General features: G+C 44.5%; 1 protein-coding gene across 1 annotated transcript in view; it reads right to left on the reverse strand.

Annotated features, from left to right (window-relative positions):
- Positions 1-21,196, reverse strand: part of spartin — a 556,986-nt gene that overhangs the window by 371,840 nt on the left and 163,950 nt on the right. Inside the window, exon 5 of the mRNA XM_080276831.1 lies at positions 15,527-15,624. Coding sequence (XP_080132957.1) covers positions 15,527-15,624 — 98 coding nt within the window. The remainder of the gene's footprint in view (positions 1-15,526; positions 15,625-21,196) is intronic.

Genomic DNA, 21,196 nt, shown 5'->3' on the forward strand with positions numbered 1-21,196 from the left:
ATTATTCCCTTGTACAAAGGAAAAGGGGAAAAAGATGTGTGTGGTAATCATAGGGGCATTTGTCTTCTTAGTATAATATGAAAAGTGTATGGTAGGATACTTATTGACAGAGTTAGAGAAAGAACAGAGAAATTAGTTGGAGAAGAACAGGGAGGCTTTAGGAAGGGAAAAGGTTGTGTAGATCAGATATTCATTCTTAGATCTTTAGTGGAAAAGTTTCTAGAGAAGGGAAAGAAGTTGTATGCGGCTTTCATGGATTTGGAGAAAGCATATGACAGGGTGGATAGACAAGAACTGTGGAAAGTGTTAAGATTATATGGAGTAGATGGGAAGTCGTTGAATGCTGTGAAGAGTATGTACGATGGTGCGAAGGCTGCAGTGCGTGTGGATGGTGCACTAAGTGAATTTTTCTCTTTGAAGGTTGGGTTGAAACAGGGATGTGTCATGTCTCCATGGTTGTTCAATCTGTACATGGATGGGGTAATAAAAGAGGTACAAGGTAGGGTAGTGGATGTTGGAGTAGCCCTGGTGAGAGAGGATAGTGTTTGGAAACTCCCTGTACTGTTGTTTGCAGATGCTAGTGTTGTTGAGTGAAGGTGAAGGGGAGCTGCAAGGCTTGGTGGATGAGTTTGGGAGAGTGTGTAAGAAACGGAATCTAAAGGTGAATGTAGGGAAGAGTAAAGTGATGGTCTTTGAGAGAGGTGAAGTCAGTGAATGTACAGCGAGGTTGGATGGTGAGGAATTGGAAAATGTGAGTACGTTTAAGTACTTGGGTAGTGTGATGAGTAAGGATGGAGGTTTGGAGGGTGAAGTGCTTGAAAGGGTACAGCAGGGAAGAAAGGTTGCTGGTTCTTTGAAAGCAGTGATAAGAAACAGGGAAGTGAGCATGGAAGTGAAAAAGTTACTACATGACAGTATTGTGATACCAACTCTAACGTATGGAAGTGAAGCTTGGACGTTGTTGAAAGGACACAAGTCAAGAGTGAGAGCAGTGGAAATGAGTTATTTAAGAGGAGCCTGTGGAGTCACAGGGAGAGAGAGGCTGACGAATGAGGATATAAAGGAGCGTTGTGGTGTGGGTGTGGATGTGATAGGAAGCATTATGAGGAACACACTGAGGTGGTTTGGCCATGTGGAGAGGATGGAGGGTGAAAGACTGACGAAGAGAGTGTATGTGAGTGAGGTGGAGGGGGGAAGAGGGAGGGGAGGCCGAGGATGAGATGGAGGGATGGGGGGGAGAGGTATACGAGAGAGGGGGGTGTGAGTTGGGAGCAGGGCAGTGAAATGGCGGGGGACAGGACGACTTGGAGGCGATTTGTTTGTGGCCACCCCAAACGGGATTGAGGCATCTGGCAATAGATAGATAGATAGAAAAATATTTAATCGAGGCTGAGTGACGCTAGACCACCTGGTGGCAGAACTCTAAAACAAGGTTTGGTGAAGCCTCTAATTAAAACTGAGGATGCAAGGACAGCTATGCTTTCATGGGTGAAATGAAAGAAGAACAGCAACAGTTTAAGGAGGAAGCAGATGTCAAGCTGGAGCAGCAGAAGTATGAGGTAAGCAATAATGTGATGGAGTACAGACAGCATGTAGACAACCAGCTGAAGGTTAGTGAGGGAATTGTGATAGAGGGAAGACAACATACTGATGACCAATCAAATAAAATTAGTGAGAGAATGAAGGCTGTAGAGAAATACTGCACTGCTGAGCCTCAGGTTAGTGTACAGGGAGCATACGAAAAAAACAAAGAGTGTATGGTGAATCTTGATGAATCCCAACCATCTATAGGTAGCATTACAAGGCTGAATAATAAGAATGCAGAAGTTTTGAGTCTTGGACTTAATTATGATGCCTCAGTTTTTAACCCCCAAACCAGTGAAGTACATGGCTATAATGCGGGGTCCAATTAAAAAGAAGCCGCAGGAATTTGATGGTAGAGAATCTTGGGCAGCTTACCGTGTGCAGTTTGAGTTAGCTGCTTCTCAGAATGGTTGGGATGATAGGCAGAGGGCAGTGCAGCTTGTTACTAGCCTTAAGGGTGCTGCAATGGAAATTCTGGGCCAGAAGTCAGTAGAGGAGAGGAACAGTTATCAGTCCTTAGTAGAAGTGCTGGAACACAGATATGGGACATGTACCAGACTGAGGTTTACAGAGCACGATTCCGGAACCGTGTACAGACTCAAAGTGAATCCCTCCAGCAGCTTGCTCATGACCTGGGGAGTATGGCACACATGATGTACCCTGGAGCAGCACCTAACCTGTTGGCTATTCTTCTGAAGGACCAGTTCATCGATGCTCTTGATAGTGCAGAGTTGAAAGTGCAAGTGAAGCAGGCACAACCCAGACGCATGCAAGAAGCAGTAGCCAGGACTCTAGAACTTGCCTCCTACGTCAGGTCCAGTACGTCCACTTTTCAGGAAGGTCGTAGTGCAGGATTCAAGGCAAGAGAGGGGCAGGTACATGAAGTGGAAAACCTGAAAGAAGTTGCTGGTACAGTGAAAAGCCAGGACACAGGAAAGAGGACTGCTACCAGTGGAAAAGGGAACAGGAGAAGACCGGAGGAGGCTGCTGGTTCTGTGGGATGATGGGACACACGAGGGATGATTGTCACAAATGGAAGAAGGAGCAAGAGCAGAGCAGTGCAAGGAAATCTACAATTGCAACAAAAGGGCATTGGACATGTAGTGAGGTGGGACACTTCAATTCTGATTAAACAAAGATGAAAAAGGAGGATAAGAAGAGGGCTGCAGAAGACCAAAAAGAATAGGAAAACTAATGGAGGCTGGTGTTAGGGGCAACCAACAACCGGCTTTTCCAAGTAACCCCACCACCAAGAAAATGCATGAGAACTGCAATCAATAATGTGTGAGAAGACAGAAGAATGGATGGCAAGAAATGTTCCTTGGTGTTTGATTCAGCCTCACAGCAAGAAATGTTCCCTGGTGTTTGATTCAACCCCAGAGCAGACTTCTGTGAGACCTGATGTGTTACATCATCGGTATTGCTTCAGTCATCAGAACAACTGTGTGGCGTCACTGGGCACCGTGCAGAACTAAGGGGACCCCTGGATGTTCAGATTGAAGTGGCAGGGCACGAGGCTACACTTCCAGGCTACGTGGCCAACATGCAGATCCTAGTCTTCTTGGTCTGGATTATCTGATGTCCTTGGGATGCAGGCTGGACTTCTGCTCCATGACGCTAAAGGCTTGAGGAAAGTTAGTTTCCGTCACAACAATGAGACGAACCAGTCCTGTTGGCGAGGTTAGGGCACTGCCCACTAAAGCGATACCCCCAAGATCAAAACTACTGCTTCAGTGTACAGTGACCGGCTCTTTTGAAAGCTGTCTAGGGGTAGTGGAGCCTGATGTACGGTGCAAGACGACGGCCGATGGTGGGGAGAACTGTGCCAGGCGGTGGACCCTGAGTGGCATCAAAGCAAGGCCTGTAAAAGGAATGTACTGTAGTCAAAGGAGATGGGAATGTGCCAGACCACTTACAAGACCTATTTTCAAGGAGTTGCCAATACCTGAATGACTCACAAGTGCTGTAGCTGAGGCAGCTGCTGATGAAGTTTGCTGATGTCTTTTCCACTGGAGACCTAGACCTGGGGTGCACTGATCTGGTGGAGCATTATATAGACACTGGGGATCGCCACCCAATTAAACAGCCACCACAGTGGATGGTGTCAGCCAACGACAAGAAATGGAGAAGGTAATGGAGTATTTCCAAAGTCAAGGAGAAATAGAAAAGCCCAGCAGTCCTTGGACATCAGCAGTGGTTCTGGTAAGAAAGAAGGATGACTCAGTAAGGTGCTGTGTGGATTATCGAGCCCTGAATGAAGCGACAGTGAAGGATGCATACTCCTTTCCAAGGACTGATGACAAGCTGGATGCTCTGTCAGGTGCCAAGTGGTTCTCCCCACTAGATATAAAAGCAGGATGCCATTAGGTCAAGGTTGCAGTGAAGGACATGGAGAAAACAGCCTTTTTGTACGGGTGGGTTTATGGCAGTTTAAAGTGATGCCATTTGGCCTACGCAATGCCCCTGCTACTTTTGAGCATCTCATGGATTGTGTACTGGAAGGCTTTCACCAGCAGACTGCTCTCATCTACCTGGATGATGTAACTCTGTTTGGACGGGCTTTTGACCAGGAACTGGAGAGGCTCTTGGAGGTGTTCAACAGGATCCGGGCAGTGCACCTCAAGCTGAACCCCAAGAAGTGCTACTTGTTACCAAAGGAAGTGAAGTACTTGGGATTGTTGTAGGTGAGGGCAGCATCTGTAATGATCTAGAGGAGGTGGTAAGTGTAGAAAACTGGCTGGTTCCAACTTGCGTGAGAGCTACGGAGTTTCCTGGGTTTGTGTATCTACTGCCGGCGTTCTGTCAGGGGACTCTGCAATGATAGCTGCATCTCTACACAAGTTGCTGGGGAAGAGGCAGAAGTCTGCATGGACTGCAGTGACTCAGAAAGTTTTCGATGAACTCAAGCATGCGTTGGCAGGCTCTCCAGTATTGCCATATCCAGATCAGAGTCACCCATTCATGATGCTAGTGACCATGGTATCGGTGGAGTCCTGTTGCAGAAGGACGAAAAAAAGTATGTGGTGGCATATTACACCAAGAAGCTCAGCCCACTGGAGCAGAACTACTATGTGACCCATAAGGAGCTCTTGGCAGTGATGAAGAGCCTTGATTTCTTCCATCCCTACTTGTATGGGTCCTACTTCATTATCAGGACAGACCATGCAGCTGAAGACGTTACAGGATCCAGAAGGACAACTAGCATGCTGGCCTGGGAAGCTGGACAAGCACAATTATGATGTGCAACACCGTCCTGGGCGGGTACATGGCAATGCTGACAGCCTGAGTCGTCAGCCTTCTGACCCAGAGTGCTGGCAGATCATAGCAAGGAATGCAGCTGTACGGCAGTGAAAGGGACAGTGTCAGCTGAAGAGGACTTGAAGACAGAAAATACACATTTACAATCACTGCTAGACTGGCTGCAGCGGAGTACAGTGCGACCATCTTGTGAAGAGGCTTTCAGATTCAGCCCTGCGACTAAGAGCTATTGCAGTCCGTGGGACCTTCTTCGTTTGAACAATGAACTACTGAAGCGTCAGTGGGAGACACTCAATGGCCTCAGCAAGTATTGGCAACTGGTCTGGGATCTTCGTAAATCTCATGACCAGATCATCAGTGGGCACCTGGGAGCGAAGAAAACTCTTAAGTTAGCTGTGACAGGGGTTCTACTGGACTGGTATGCATCAGGATGTTGAAGAGTGGTGCCAGGCCTGTGATTAATGCTGTGCCAAGAAGGGACCCAAGAAATGTGGTTGCGCCCCTCTCCAGCTGTACCAAGTGGGTGCACCGATGGAAGGAGTAGCGGTGGGCAATGCTGGACCTCTACCACTCACTCAAAGAGGAAACTGGTATACATGTGTTGCCATGGACTACTTCACAAGGTGGCCAGAAGCCTATCCCATCCCTGATCAAGTGGCTGTGACTGTTGCTCAGGTGCTGGTTGACCAATTTTTCTGTCGTTCTGGGATGCCACCAGAAGTACATTCAGATCAGGGTAGAAACTTCGAGTCTGCTGTGTTCTCTGAGTGCTGCAAGTTACTGAGGATGAAAACCAGCACGACCCCACTATGGCCATAGTCAGATGGGATGGTGGAGAAATTCAGCTGGCCTCTGGGACAAGAACTGGCTGAGTACCGTACAGAGGGACAAAAGGTATGGGACCAGAAATTACCTGTGTTGCTGATGGCATGTCAGTCTGCAACCCATGAGTCTGCCGACTACACCCCTGCAAAACTGATGCTGGGCCACAAGTTACATTTACCCGTTGACTTGATAATGGGAAGACCATCTGGTAAGAAGCTGCCTACAGACACCTCCAGCTATGCAAAGCATCTTCAGGAAAGACTGGCTAAGGTACATCATCAAGTGCAAAAAGCTCTAAAGTATTCAGACGAAGTGATGAAGCACAAGTATGATGCCAAGGCAGGCGAGGTGAGCTTCAAGGATGGTGACAAAGTTTGGCTATACAATCCTCAGCGGAAGAAGGGATAGTCACCAAAGCTACAGAGCCCATGGGATGGGCCTTATAATGTGTTGGACTGCCTCTCAGACATAACGTACCGGATTCAGGGAAGCGGGAAGTCTCGTCCAAAGGTGGTACACATGAACCGTCTGTGGCAGTACCATGGGCCAGGACAGTACAGCTAGGATGTCTCCGAGGAATTGTGCTCACCTGCAGCCGAGGATGATCCGGAGGACCAAGGAGCTGAAGTGCAAGAGGATGGTGACAGTTTCCCATGAGAAGAAGTGCATCAGGAAGAGGACCAAGACATTCCAAGAGGAGTGGACTGTTTGGAGGAGCAGGGACATTGTTGGAAGCGGCATAGAAGAAGGCCTGACAAGTTGAACAATTATTTTGCATATGATCAAAGGTTTAGTTTGGATTAAGGGTTATGTTTGTGTACATTGTGTAGTTTTGTCAGGACAACAAAGGACTAGGGAGGGGGTAGTGTTGGGATGCGGATTTACTGTAAGTTTTTCAGTGTTTCTCGTATTTTACCATTACATGTCAGAGTTGCCAGTTAGCCTGCTATTTGTGAGTGGAGGTATTTTGGTAAGTTGTACATTAAATTCCATGCTCTTTTTTTCTCTAGAACGTTTTATTTACATGACTGTTTGGCCCTTGGCCTTTGATTGATGCTGCTACTATGAGTGAGGAATTAGGCAGCATGCAGGTGAGGAAGAAAGCAGGTGTGTCTGGGTTGACTGCAGAAATGTTGAAGGCATCAGCAGACATAGGAGTGAGGTTAGTCACTGACCTGATAAATATGATTATATGTGAGTGTGTTGTCCCAGATGATTGGCTGAAGAGTGTAATTGTAAATGTGTATAAGGGGAAGGGTGATGCCCTACAAAGACAAAATTATACAGGTATAATGCTTTTAGATCAGATAATGAAGGTAATGGAGAGAGTTCTAGAAGGTATGATTAGAGAAAGAGTGAATACTGATAAGATGCATTTTCAGTTTATGCCAGGCAGGGGGACCACTGATGCCATACTCTATGTTCGACAGCTTCAGCAAAAATATAAATTGGAAAGAAAATGGAACTGTACTTTGTTTTTCTTGATATGGAGAAGGCCTTTGACAGAGCTCCTAGAGAGGTTGTGAAGTGGGCAATGAGAAAGCTTGGGATTAAGGAGTGGCTGGTTAGGGTGGTTATGGCCATGTATAGTCACTTCTCGTTTTACGTTGATCCGGTTTATGATATTTCGCTACAACAACAATGGAAAAGTTCCACCCCAAAATTCGATTTACGATAAATTACCCACTATAATGATTTTGCCATCGGGAAGCACCAGGCACACGCAAGGTGACCGTCGCTTGTCTCAGGCAAGATGGCGGCCCCAGCATGCAAGAATTGTTATGGTTCAGGTCCTGCCACCCTTTCAAAGCCCTGTCTTTTCAACTTGTTCATGTGTGCCCCCTGTTATCGTCGCCTCTCAGCCAAACATCGTACTACAGTACAGTAATCCTTAACACTTACTGAAAACTGAGAAGCACAGGCGTAGGTGGAGACACTTTAGTACAGTCTGGTGCACTAGCCATCACTGCCTCCCGTATGCTACATTCTGCCTTCTTTATTGTACAAACAGTTGACTCATTCACTCCAAACATATGGTTCTGAGACAATTCCCTGTAAAGTCAATTCACCGTCAAAACATGGACGATTCCCCATCATTCTTTAAATATACTTATTACCAATTAATCCTTTAATAACTAATTTTCAGGGGGATTTTATAACTCATATAAGTAAAAATCTAGTGTAATGTACTTGCTAAATAAATTGGTCTGTAAATAAATGATGGGGAATCGTCCTGACGGCGAATTGTCGTCGACATTCCTTCCCTAAGTTTGTCCAACACTTTCTCTGTCAGCGACATCACTTTACAAGCCCGCTTTGGTGTGTTACCACATGCATCACTAGCACCACGCTTAGGCCCCATGTTGACAAAGAAGGCAAGCAATCACTGGAAGGCAGAAAAATAAGCCACAAATAACGATTCGCCAGTCACGCACGGTTTGACCGTTGGATTCAAACGGAGTGTGTGGTGCATGATAGACTGACCTCCCACACACACACACACACACACACACACACGTATGTGCACTGGCAGCAGGTAGGCATTTTTATATTTTATTTATTTCTCTCATATATTAAAATTATTTATTTGAATACTATAATTCTGTTTTAATTATTGTATGAAAAATTCGTGGATAACCGAAATCGCATGAAAAATGTTAGCATGAATTAAGGGATTACTGTGGATTTGTGTGCCCAGTAGTAAGGTCAGTGCCAGTGTAGGCCGCAGTGCTATGGTTGGTGCAGGCATGGGTCCCAGTGCTAAGGCTGGTGCAGGTATGGGCCGGATTCCCCTCCCCCTAATCTGTTCCTGTCTGACTCAGAGGCTGACCACTAGTGCCTGTAAGCACAGGCTGTCCCCCAGCCTCGGGGGGGACGACTTGGAGACGACTTGGACCAACACAGGAAGGAATGAAGGTGGGTTGTCATTTATGGTTCAGTCTTGGTTTGGTGGCTTTGGGAAGCTGAGTTGAGGTAACCCCCCTTTTATAATGGGTTTCAATGAACCGATATACGATAAAATTGGTATACGATAAGGTATGACCTGACGTAACCCCATCGTAAAACAAGAAGTGACTGTATGTGGATGCTCACACCCAGGAAAGAGTGAATGGAGATTTGAGTGAATGGAGATCTGAGTGATGAGTTTTCCATGAATGTTAATGTGCATCAGGGGTCAGTTGTGAGTCCCTTGTTGTTTATCATAGTTCAGTGCTTCCTTAACATCCACGAGGGTTATGTAACAGAGACACCCTCATATGTTAAAAATCCGCGGTTATCTGCTGTCCCCCTTAAAAACACCCCTGGACCCCCCTTAACCCTTTGGCTGCAGCGGCTGTGATGACAACGTACTGACTGTGCTCACTGCGGAGTAATAGGAAATAAAAATTGTGTGTTTTCAACTCGGTAATCTTGAGCTAAAATTTTTGTCAGACAAGTCAATCTTTCTACTATCGTTTGCAACAAACTGCATGTCTGAAGGCACTCCAAGCATGGAGAACAATCTGAGAGAATACAAGATGTGTCTTGACTTAAGGCAAGAAATAGTCCAGGGAGGCGAAAATTTCCACTAAACCATAAGGATTTTTTCCATACAAAATAGGGTCACAGCCACATTACCTCATCACAGTAAATGCAATAATAATAAAAATAAAACACTTCTAGCCAGTCTCCTATGATTCTGTTACGATATTCCAGTGTTTACGTTAGACTTCAGCGAAACAGTAACGATGTGACGAAACTTATTACAAACATTATCAAACTTCATGACTTTTATTACCACTTACTTTAATAAAGCTTACTGATCTAATGTCATAAGTCATTTCACAGCATACCTGCACAGTTTGCAACCGCAAAAAAGTTCGCTAGCATCATGCTTAGCATCATGACTTCTCTGATTATAGCAAAAATATCACCAAATCAGTTGTATTTTATCACAATACAGTCACTACTCGTCATACGATGAGGTTACGTCAAGTAATACCTTAACGTATAACGATTTTATCATAAATCGGGAGATTGAAACACATTATAAAATGGGGGAAGTTACATCAACTCAGCTTCCCAAAGTCACCTACCCAAGACTGAAACAAAAATGACAACCCACCTTAATCACCTCCTGTGTTGGTCAAAGTCTCCAAGACTAAAACAAACACCATCAAGTCGTCTCCAAGACCAAAACAAACACTATCACACCTGTACAGGCAGCGTTACTACGTACAGTAAATCGTTGCAACAACACAACAATCACACTTGCGTAACGTTGGCCTGGTGCTACACAATTTATAGGCCTACTGTAGAACGATGCTTGGCTGAGAGGTGATGATAGCAGGGGGGCACATATGAACAAGTGGAAAAGACAGGGCTTTGAAGGGGTGGCGGAACCGCAACTGAACCAAAACAATGCTCTGCACGCTGGGGCTGCCATCTTGCCTGAGAAAAGCGACTGTCGCCTTGCGTGTGCCTGGCACTTCGTACGAAATTTTCCAAGGGCAATATCGTCATTGCGGGAAATTCATCACAAATCAGATTTGGGGGTAGAACTTTTCTGTTATCGTTGTAACGAATCATCGTATACCGAATCGACGTACAACGACCAGTGGCTGTTATTCACAATACAATATAAAATAACACTTTCAGCCACTCTTTATATGATTTCAGTGAACGAAAGGCAATGATAGACTACGTGTGCGTGGATGAACGAATGAGAAGACAAGTGTTGGATGCAAGAGTGTGGAGAGGGTGGAGGAATGGAGTCTCGGACCATCACTTAGTGATGGCCAAGGTACAGCTGCAAAGAAAGTGGTTGAGGAGACGAAGGGGAAGACAGGAGGAAGAAGCTCCTGTGAAAAGAATGGAGAAATTGCAAGATAGTGAGAAAATGATGGAGTATAAGAGCACAGTGGAAGAAAGATTGGGAAGGTATGAGCTAGAGCAGATGGAAGGGGTGGAAGACGTATGTCAGATATTCATGGAAGAGATAGGCGCAGTGTGTCAGGCGGTTTGTGGAGTGAGGAGGAGATGCAAGGGTGTGCAAGGGACAGCATGGTGGAATGATCAGGTGAAACGAGCTGTGGAACAAAAGAATAAGGCATATAGTGAATGATTAGCGAGTAGAGGTAGGGGAGAAGATGAGAGAGAGAAGAGAGAGGTATATGTGAGCAGGAGAAGGAAGGTGAAGAGACTGGTGAAGGAGAATAAGAAGAAAGTGGATGAAGAGTTTGGGAGGAATCTGAGTGTGAAGTGGAGGAAGAGTAAGAAATTGTTTTGGAAGGAGGTAAAGAAAGTAAGGCAGTGTGAAAGGGGAAATAGTAGGGGAGTGAAAGACAGGAATAATAGATTGTTGGTGGAGAAGAGAGAGAAATTGAGGAGATGGAAAGAGCACTTTGAGGATTTGTTGAATGTAGAGAGTGACAGCAGTGCGAGTATAAGTGGTTGGGGAATGGCTGGGAGAAGAAGAGATGAGAGGAGGGAGGAAGAGATCAGTAGGGTGGAAGTAGTGGAAGCGATAAAGAAGATTAAGTTGGGAAAGGCCCCAGGAATTGATGGAGTGTGTGGTGAAATGCTTAGGTATGGGGGTGAGATTGTTGTGGAGTGGATATGGAAGTTGTGTAGATTGGCTTGGGAAGAGGGAAGGGTTCCAGAGGACTGGAAATCAGGTATAACTGTTCCTTTATACAAAGGAAAAGGGGAGAGAGAAGTATGTGGTAACCATAGGGGTATTTGCCTTCTTAGTGTGACTGGTAAAATATATGGTAGAATACTCATTGATGGGGTTAGGCATATGACAGAGAAGCTAGTTGGAGAAGAACATGGGGGATTTAGGACGGGAAAAGGGTCTGTAGATCAGATATTTGTTCTAAGATGTTTAGTGGAGAAGTATCTAGAGAAGGGAAGGAAAGTGTATGCTGCCTTCATGGACTTGAAGAAAGCTTATGACAGAATAGATAGGCAAGGTATGTGGAAGGTATTAAGAATATATGGAGTGGAGGGGAAATTGTTGAGTGCTGTGAAGAGTATGTATGAGGGAGCTAGGGCTAAGGTGCGAGTGGATGGTGAGCTGGGTGAGTTCTTTGATCTCAGTGTGGGACTGAAACAGGGTTGTGTGATGTCTCCATGGCTGTTTAATATATACATGGATGGGGTTGTAAAGGAGGTGCAAGGTAGGGCAGTGGATATGGGGGTGGCTCTAATGAATGAGGGTGAGATTTGGAAGATTCCGGTGTTGCTGTTTGCTGATGATACAGTATTGTTGAGTGAAGATGAAAGGGAGTTGCAAGGTTTGATGAATGAATTTGGGACAGTGTGTAGGACGAGGAATCTGAAAGTTAATGTAAACAAAAGTAAAGTTATGGTGTTTGAGAGAAATGACGTCACAGAGTGTGCAGTGAGGTTGGATGGTGAGGATATGGAGAATGTGAGTGCATTCAAGTACTTGGGTAGTGTGATGAGTAAGGATGGAACTTTGGGGGATGAAGTGCGTGAAAGGGTACAGCAGGGAAGGAAGGTTGTTGGTACACTGAAAGCAGTGATGAGAAATAGGGAGGTGAGTATGGAAGTTAAGAAGTCACTGCATGATAGTACTGTGATCCCTACCCTGACGTATGGAAGCAAGGCGTGGACCTTGCAAGAGGGGAACAAGTCAAGAGTGAGAGCAGGGGAAATGAGTTACTTGAGAGGAGCATGTGGAGTGACGTGGAGGGACAGGTTGACGAATGAAGAAGTGAAAGAACGTTGTGGGGTGGATGTGGATGTGGTTGAGAAGATTAGGAGAAATACACTGAGGTGGTTTGGACATATGAAGAGAATGGAGATGAAAGACTGACTAAGAGGGTGTATGTAGGTGAGGCTGAGGGAGGGAGAGGAAGGGGTAGACAAAGAATGAGGTGGAGGGATGGAGTAGAGAGGTATATGAGGGAGGGGGGTTAGTTGGGGGGAGGGTAGTCAAATGGTGGGTGACAGAGCGACTTGGAGGCGTTTTGTCTGCGGCCACCCTTTGCTGGATTAGGGCGTCGGGCTATAGATACAGGTAGATAGATAGTGCGATTTGGGTGCGTATTGCTTCGTATTATTTACGAGAGAGAGAGAGAGAGAGAGAGAAGGGGGAAGGGCAGCAAACCGGTTTAGACTGGCTCATTGAGAGGTGCGAGAGAGAGGGAGGGGGGGCAGAGCAGCAAACCAGTTTAGAAAGCACAGAACATGGAAGAAAAGAAATACTCCCAGTCCCTCCTAACTTTTCCCTGGATGAATTAATGGCATTAATAAATGAAGTGGACCAAAAAAAAAAGTGTTATATTAGATTCACTGGATAATGCCATCACTAAATTAGCAATGAACTGTGCCTGGGATAATGTTACATTTGCAGTGAACAGTGTCAGCAGAGTTCAACATGATAAAATATTTTAGTGAATCCGGCCCCAGTGCTGTATCCACCTGCGGAAATTTAAAACGATTTATGTTATATCCACCTGTGGATATTTAAAACCGTGTATGTTAAAAATGTGGATGTTAAGAGATGACTGTACAGTACTTGATGCCCTCTCAAGTGACTTCAGAAATGGACTCCCGTGGGAGATGTTGTATGCTGATGATTTGGTATTGATTGAAGAGAATGAAAGGGAGGCAGAAGGAAGATTTAGGAAGTGGAGACATGGTATGGGGCACATGGGCTTAAGAGTAAATGCAGATGCAACAAAAGTGATGATATCTAGGGTTGGTGGCAGTGCTGTCAAAAAAGAGGGAGAGTGGCCATGTGCAATTTGCCACAAGGGAGTGGGAAATAATTCCAACTTGTGCGGTGTTTGTGATAAGTGGGTGCATAAGAGATGCAGTGGTATTAGAGGTAGACTGTGAGATAATGCCGATATGATGTGTGCAGTGTGTCAGAGACAGTAGGTGCAGATTGTCAGGCGTGAAAGGATTGAACCTGCTGGTGAGTCTCTTGAGTGTATGGATGAGTTTTGTTATTTGGGAGACATGTTATGTGCTGGAGGTGGGGCTGGAGCTAGCTCTGTGGCTAGGGTGAGAAGTGGTTGGAAGACATTCAGGAAGCTGTTGTCTCTCCTGACACTGAGAGGGTTATCCCTATGTGCTAAGAGATCTTTGTATGCAGCATGTGTTAGGAGTGTAATGCTGTATGGTAGTGAGACCTAGGCAGTAAAGGAAAAGAATATTCGCAGGCTCATACATACAGAAATGACAATGATTAGGTGGATGTGCAGTGCATCCCTCTGTGCAAGGCCTGGGGGGTTATGTTTATGATGAAAGAGTTGAGAGGTAGGATGGGACTGGAGTGTATTGGTGTTGTGATGAGGAGAGGTAGATTGAGGTGGTTTGGGCATGTGGAGAGGATGGGAGATGATAATTGGGTGCAGAGAGTGAGAAATATTAAATTAGGAGTAGGGCTGGAAGGAATAGACCAAAAAAGACTTGGGATAAGGTCATTAAGTGTGACCTCGAGTTAAGGGACTGAAGAGGGAGGATGCCACAGATCATGCAGCAAGGAGAGCCGCCATTAGGTAACCAAGGCCGACGCATAGAAGCATGTTGGAGCCTTCAAAAACGAAAAATGAAAACGGAATTGTTTGTTGAATTTTGTAATTTTATCTCAGTTTGTATCCTAAATAATTTAGAGTGTTATGTAATGCAAAAAAAATTCAAAAAAAGCTCCGGATATTTTGGATGTCTCTGATCTGGTAATTGTAGGTGCTAGAGTACACTAGAAGCTTCAAGTATAATGCAAGGCTATATAAGGAGGCGGAAGAGCCTAGAGGGTCAGTTTCATTTCAGTTCAGTTTGAGTACAGTTTAGTGACAGTGCTCATTGTATAGCTCCAGTACTTGAGGAAACAGTGAAGTGAAGTTCGCAAGCATTAAGTGCAGTTATTTGGAAAATAAAGACAGTGAACATAAGAAGCCTGTGTTTATTTACAACAACTGAGCTGATCTCATTGTTGTACAACGAAAGGCTGACCTTTAGAACAACTCACTGGGCAATGTCCTTCCCATACTGAACTACTGCTGTAGTAGTAGTAGTAGTAGTAGTAGTTGTTCCCTAGGCAGTCTGGCCGAACAGCCCCGAGTCCCTTAGGAAGGCTATGGCCGAGACCGGGCTTTCCCACAGAGCTCTCAAAGAGTGTATGTTGTGTTGCTGGCGTAGGTGATTGTGTGGAATGCAGTCTTCCATAATGTGCTTAATAGTATGGGGTGCTGTGTTGCATCCTGGACAGGCATCAGCGACGGAGTCATCCAGCCTCTTCTGGTAGCTTAAGAGGGCTGGATGGTGCCTACATCTCAGCCATCTCAGCCTGGCCAGGTGGACCCTGTCCTCACGAGGAAGATAGGATTCAGAAGGGTGGATGTCAGGAGGCCGTGCATGCAGCTGTGTGTTGTCTTTAAGTGACTCAATGGAGCGGCGAATGATCTGGGTGTGGATATGCTTCTGGAAGCTGGTCTGAGGTGGGCGAGGGGGGAGAAATGACAGTATTTGTGTATGGTATCTTGTGCCAGGTGTTGTTTTGATGTTCCTTGGTGTGAGTGGATGTGCTGCCATGTAATATAGTGGATGTTGTGGGTTTGTGGAGGCTGCAGCAAGAAACTGGGCGCTTCTCAGGTCTAAGTGATCCTTGACTTTGAGGACTTGGTTTCTTGATGTAGGTGGTCTGTGGGTGTATTGCTGTTGGAGCCTGTGGCAGTTTGGAACGGGGACATAACATAACTTTCCACAGTAATCCATATCAGTGACAGTTTCATAACTGTTCAACTAAGAAGTAGTGATATATTATCGTCAAAAACTGTAACTCCTAGGGATGGAGTGGTTGAATCTCACAACTTTCAAAAAAAGCCTAGCCACACCCACTCACCACAATGTTGAGATCACCCAGAGCAGGATAGCTTGTTTTGGCACCAGATGTCACACCACCTCTGCCTCCATTGGTTGTATCAGTGCTCTTCCCTTCATCTGGAGAGAAAAAAAGTAGTTGTATAGTAAAGGACAAAAGTTCATCTATTATTCTACTGTATCTGCTTCACATTGATCCATCATATCAAAGAACATCATTAGCCAACAGATGAAAGTAAAAAGTAGAAGAGGTAAAATATTAAGTGAATTAGGACCCAAACTGTAATACCATTATCATCATACCGACTTAGTATCCCACTAAAAAGCACTAGGGTGGAAAGATTCAGACAAAACAAAAAATAAAACATAAAAGCAGAAACCATAAGCAAAGTTTCCAGTGAAATTTGCTACACACTCCACCTACTCATCATTCAAGCATTCTTACATCCAACTCACATGAAACCCTCTCCCCTCTCCACACACACACACACACACACACACACACAGTTATATATACAGTATAAGTTATATATACGGTATAAATATATATATATATATATATATATATATATATATATATATATATATCACAGTGGAGGGCAGCGCAAACGAAGAAGGACCTTGCGCAAGCGCAAAGTGCAATCCACAGTTCACTACCTTGCGCAAGTGCACAATCTGACACATACTTAGCTTGCGCAGTGTCGCAAAGCGCAAGTGCAAACCATTTGGATATATTTGTGGGAATTACTGTAAAATATTGAGATATTTACATAAAATAGCATACAGTACTTACTTACTTTTATTTATCATTTTATAATATTTGTAATTTGCACAAGTGAGCAATCTAATATTTAGCATGCGCAATGTCGCTAAGCGCTAGAGCAAACCATTCGCATATATTTGTGGGAATTACTGTAAAATATTGAGATATCTAAACAAATTAGCATACTTACTTTTATTTATTATTATTCTATCTATCTATCTATTGCCAGATGCCTAAATCACGTAAGGGGTGGTCACTGGCCACAAGCAAGCAACAAATCGCCTCCACATCGCCCTGTCCCCCACCATTTCACTGCCCTGCTCCCACCTCACACCCCCCTCTCATATACTTCACTCCATCACTCCATTTCATCCTTGGCCTCCCCCTCCCTCTCCCCCCCTTCATCTCACTCACATACACTCTCCTCGTTAGCCTTTATCTCTCCATCCTCTCCATATGACCAAACCACCTAAGTGTGTTCCTCCTACTGCTTTCTATCACATCCACATCCACACCACAATGCTCCTTCACTTCCTCATTGTCAGTCTGTCTCTCCATGTAACTCCACATGCTCCTCTCAGATAACTCATTTCAACTGCTCTCACTCTCGGCTTCTGTCCTTCCAACAAGGTCAAAGCTTCACTTCCATACATAAGAGCTGTTATCACAATACTGTCATGTAGTAACTTTTTCACTCGTGGAAGTTCAAACAGAGGAGTGAGCGGGCTGCGAAGCAGAGGGACAGGGAAACAAAGACTTTAATGTTGCCAGTTTTACTTTTATCTACATTTTTGCAAGACGTTGTATTTAATAATTCAGTATACATATACAATAGCATATGTAATTCCTTACAAAACTCATTAAAACATATTACTTAAATCAAATATCCACAGCCTAATAAATTATTAGGCTGTGTTTAGGCTGTGGATATTTGATTTAAATAATGTTTTAATGATTTTTGTAAGGAAAGCCATATGCTATTCTTAATAAATAATATATTTTTAATTTATTATTATTTACTAACAATAATCTATCTATCTATCTATTGCCAGACGCCTCAATCCCGTTTGGGGTGGCCACAAACAAATCGCCTCCACGTCGCCCTGTCTCCCACCATTTAACTTCCCTGCTCCCAACTCACACCCTCCTCCCTCATATACCTCTCCACCCCATCCCTCCATCTCATCCTCGACCTTCCCCTCCCTCTTCCCCCCTCCACCTCACTCACATACACTCCCTTCGTCAGTCTTTCACCCATCATCCTCTCCACATGGCCAAACCACCTCAGTGTGTTCCTCATAACGCTTCCTATCACATCCACATCTACACCACAACGTTCCTTTATATCCTCATTCGTCAGCCTGTCTCTCCCTGTGACTCCAAAGGCTCCTCTTAAATAACTCATTTCCACTGCTCTCACTCTTGACTCGAGTCCTTTCAACAACGTCCAAGCTTCACTTCCATACGTTAGAGTTGGTATCACAATACTGTCATGTAGTAACTTTTTCACCTCCATGCTCACTTCCCTGTTTCTTATCACTGCTTTCAAAGAACCAGCAACCTTTCTTCCCTACTGTACCCTTTCAAGCACTTCACCCTCCAAACCTCCATCCTTACTCATCACACTACCCAAGTACTAAAACATACTCACATTTTCTAATTCCTCACCATCCAACCTCGCTGTACATTACCATGTCCTTTGTCCAGTCCTTGGGCATCATCTTTTGGTCAGTCCTTGTCCGAGGCTTATTGTTTGTCTTTTTAGTCAGTTGTTTTCCGGGGAGGGGCACTAACCTTCTGCCAACCCTTTTAGTTGCCTTTTACAAGTAGGGATACTGGGGGAGTATTCTTGAACCCCCCCCCCTACCCCCTGGGGTACTTGAAGGTGTGAAAGTGGATGTATGTGGACTAACTGAGATTAAATGGAGAGAAGAGAGTGTGACAGAGTGGGAGTATGGCTGGTGTATATGTGCAAGAGTAGATGAGAATGAGAGGGCAAAAGAAGGAGTGCACAATGTTGTAATTAACAGATGGAAGGCATATATGAGAGTATGGATCAGTTGGCTCAAGGATTGTGTGGGTAAGACTGAAAGTTGGAATACAAATGTGGGTGATAGTGTGTGTGTATGCACCAATGCAAGATCGTGCAAGCAGAGTGAGAGAAGAGTTCTGGAAAAACATGGAAGTGTGCATGGAAAAGTTTGAAAGAATGAGAGGGTGTTTTCGATTGTTGATAAGAATGGTAAAGCAGGGAATGTGAAAGTGGATGGAGCAGTTGGTGAGTGGGGTGTGCTTGTTGAGATTGATGAGAATGGCAGTGCTTTAGTGGACATTTGTGCCAGGAGGGGGTTGGTGATAGCCAATACCCTCTTCAGGCACAAAATGATCCACATGTATACATGGCGAGTGATAAGAAGGGTAGGTGGTGAACTGAATGAAAGGAAGCCAGTGATTGATTATGTGTGTGTGGATGAATGGATGCGAAGATGTGTAACAGATGTAAGAGCACATAGAGGTTGGGGGAGTGGACTTTCTGATCACCACTTTGTGGTGGTCAAAATCAAGGTCCAAGTAAAATGGAGAAATGGAAGAAGGGAGGAAGGAATAGATGCAAGGAGAGTGGAAACACTAAAAGAGGATGAGAAAAAGACAGAATACAAGAGAGAAGTGGAGGAACAATTGGGTAAATATGAACTGAAGCAGATGGGGGACGTGGAAGGTATGTGCAAGATATTCACAAAAAACAAATGTGCATCATGTGTTGTGGTGTGTGGGGTGAAGAGAAGACAAAAGGGGGTGCAAGGAACAGCATGGTGGAATGAAGAGGTGAGACAGGCTGTGGCACAAATGAAGAAAGCATACAATGAATGGATGAGAAATAGGGGCGTGGAAGAAGTTAAGATGGAAAAGAGAGGTGAAAAGATTAGTAAGAGAGACTAACATGAGAGTGGATGAGGAATTTGGAAGGAATTTGAGTGTAAAGTGGAGGGAATGTTAGAAAATGTTCTGGAAAGAGGTACAGTTAGACAGGGTGGCAAGGAAGTTAGTAGGGGAGTGAAAGATAAAAATGGTAGATTACTAGTGAAGAAGGGATATAAAGTGAGCAGATGGAGAGAACACTTTAAGGAATTGTTGAATATAGAGGATGGAAGTAATGCGAGTAAAAGTGGCTGAGGAATGGCTGGGAGAAGCAGGGAGGTGAGAAGACAAGAATGAATCAGTAGGATGGAAGTTGTGGAAGCAATGAAGAAATTCAAAATGGGGAAAGCCCCAGGAATTGATGGAGTGTGTGGTGAAATGTTGAAGCATGGTAGAGAGATAGTAGTAGAATGGATGTGAAAGATGTACAGATTGGTCTGGGAGGAAGGCAGAGTCCTGGAGGATTGGAAGTCAGGTATAATTATTCCCTTGTACAAAGGGAAAGGGGAAAAAGAAGTGTGTGGTAATCAAAGGGGCATTTGTCTTCTTGGTGTAATAGGAAAAGTATATGGTAGGACACTTATTGACAGAGTTAGGGAAATAACGGGAATTAGTTGGAGAAGAAAAGGGAGGCTTTAGGAAGGGAAGAGGTTGTGTAGATCAGATATTCATTCTTAGATCTTTAGTGGAAAAGTTTCAAGAGAAGGGAAAGAAGTTGTATGCAGCATTCATGGATTTGGGGAAAGCATATGACAGGGTGGATAGACAAGGATTGTGGAAAGTATTAAGAATATATGAAGTAGATGGGAAGTTGTTGAATGCTGTGAAGAGTATGTATGAGGGTGCTAAGGCTGCAGAGTGTGTGCAAAAGTGAATTGAGTGAATTTTTCTATCTGAAGGTTGGGTTGAAACAGGGAAGTGTCATGTCTCCATGGTTGTTCAATCTGTACATGGATGGGGTTATAAAAGAGATACAAGGTAGGGCAGTGGATGTTGGAGTGGCCCTAATGAGTGGGGGCAGTGCTTGGATACTCCCTGTGCTGTTGTTTGCAGATGATACTGTTTTGTTAAGTGAAGACGAAGGGGAGCTGGATGAGTTTGGGAGAGTGTGTAAGAAACGGAATCTAAAGGTGAATGTAGGGAAGAGTAAAGTGATGGTCTTCAAGAGAAGTGAAGTCAGTGAATGTACAATGAGGTTGGATGATGAGAAAATGGAAAATGTGAGTACATTTAAGTACAGGTCTCCCACGTTTTACGTTGTATCGTTTTACGATATTTTGCATTTACGATCCTTCTTATTTAGTACCAAGTGTTCGTTTTACGATTGAGCTCCCTCGCATTTACGATTGGGCATGTGGAAATCCTGCACTCACAGGCAGATCAGCTGAGAGATGCGTGGCATACCCGCCCCACCCACACAGTTTCCCGCGCTTTTGCCAGTCTCACCCGTGTGCTTGTTCGGCATACAACCTCTGTGCATCTGTGTGCATCAGTGCCCATGATATTACTATTTCTCCTGTTCTTCATATTTTGCATCCCTAGTGCCACCACTGTGATGTCTTGTAAAAGCCCTGCAACATCTGGTGCTGGTGATATGAAGCCAAACAAAGCAAGAACGTCCTTAACCCTGGAGTCTAAGCTTAATATTGTGAAGTAGTACAAAGCAGGTGAGGGGGCAAACTCCATCGCTCGTTCCATGAGTCTTGCACAGTCGACTGTATCAACTGTTATAAAGTATGCTGTCAACATTAAGAAAGCTGGGAAGACAAGCACGACTCTACAATACATAAAACATCATTGTTATTATTGCATATTAGATCACTTGTATGGGTCTTGGGTTCCTTATACACGAGTCCAGGAATGCATCCCTATTTATCCCATTAAACCTTAATTTCGCTTTACAATATTTCGGTTTACGATTGCCTTTCTAGGAATGCATACCAATCGTAAAACGAGGGAGAACTGTACTTGGGTAGTGTGGTGAGTAAGGATGGAGGTTTGGAGGGTGAA

This window comes from Coenobita brevimanus, chromosome 67 (genome assembly GCF_032717465.1).
Source record: "Coenobita brevimanus isolate Jiangsu-jjx chromosome 67, ASM3271746v2, whole genome shotgun sequence".
NCBI classification, from domain to species: Eukaryota; Metazoa; Arthropoda; class Malacostraca; order Decapoda; family Coenobitidae; genus Coenobita; species Coenobita brevimanus.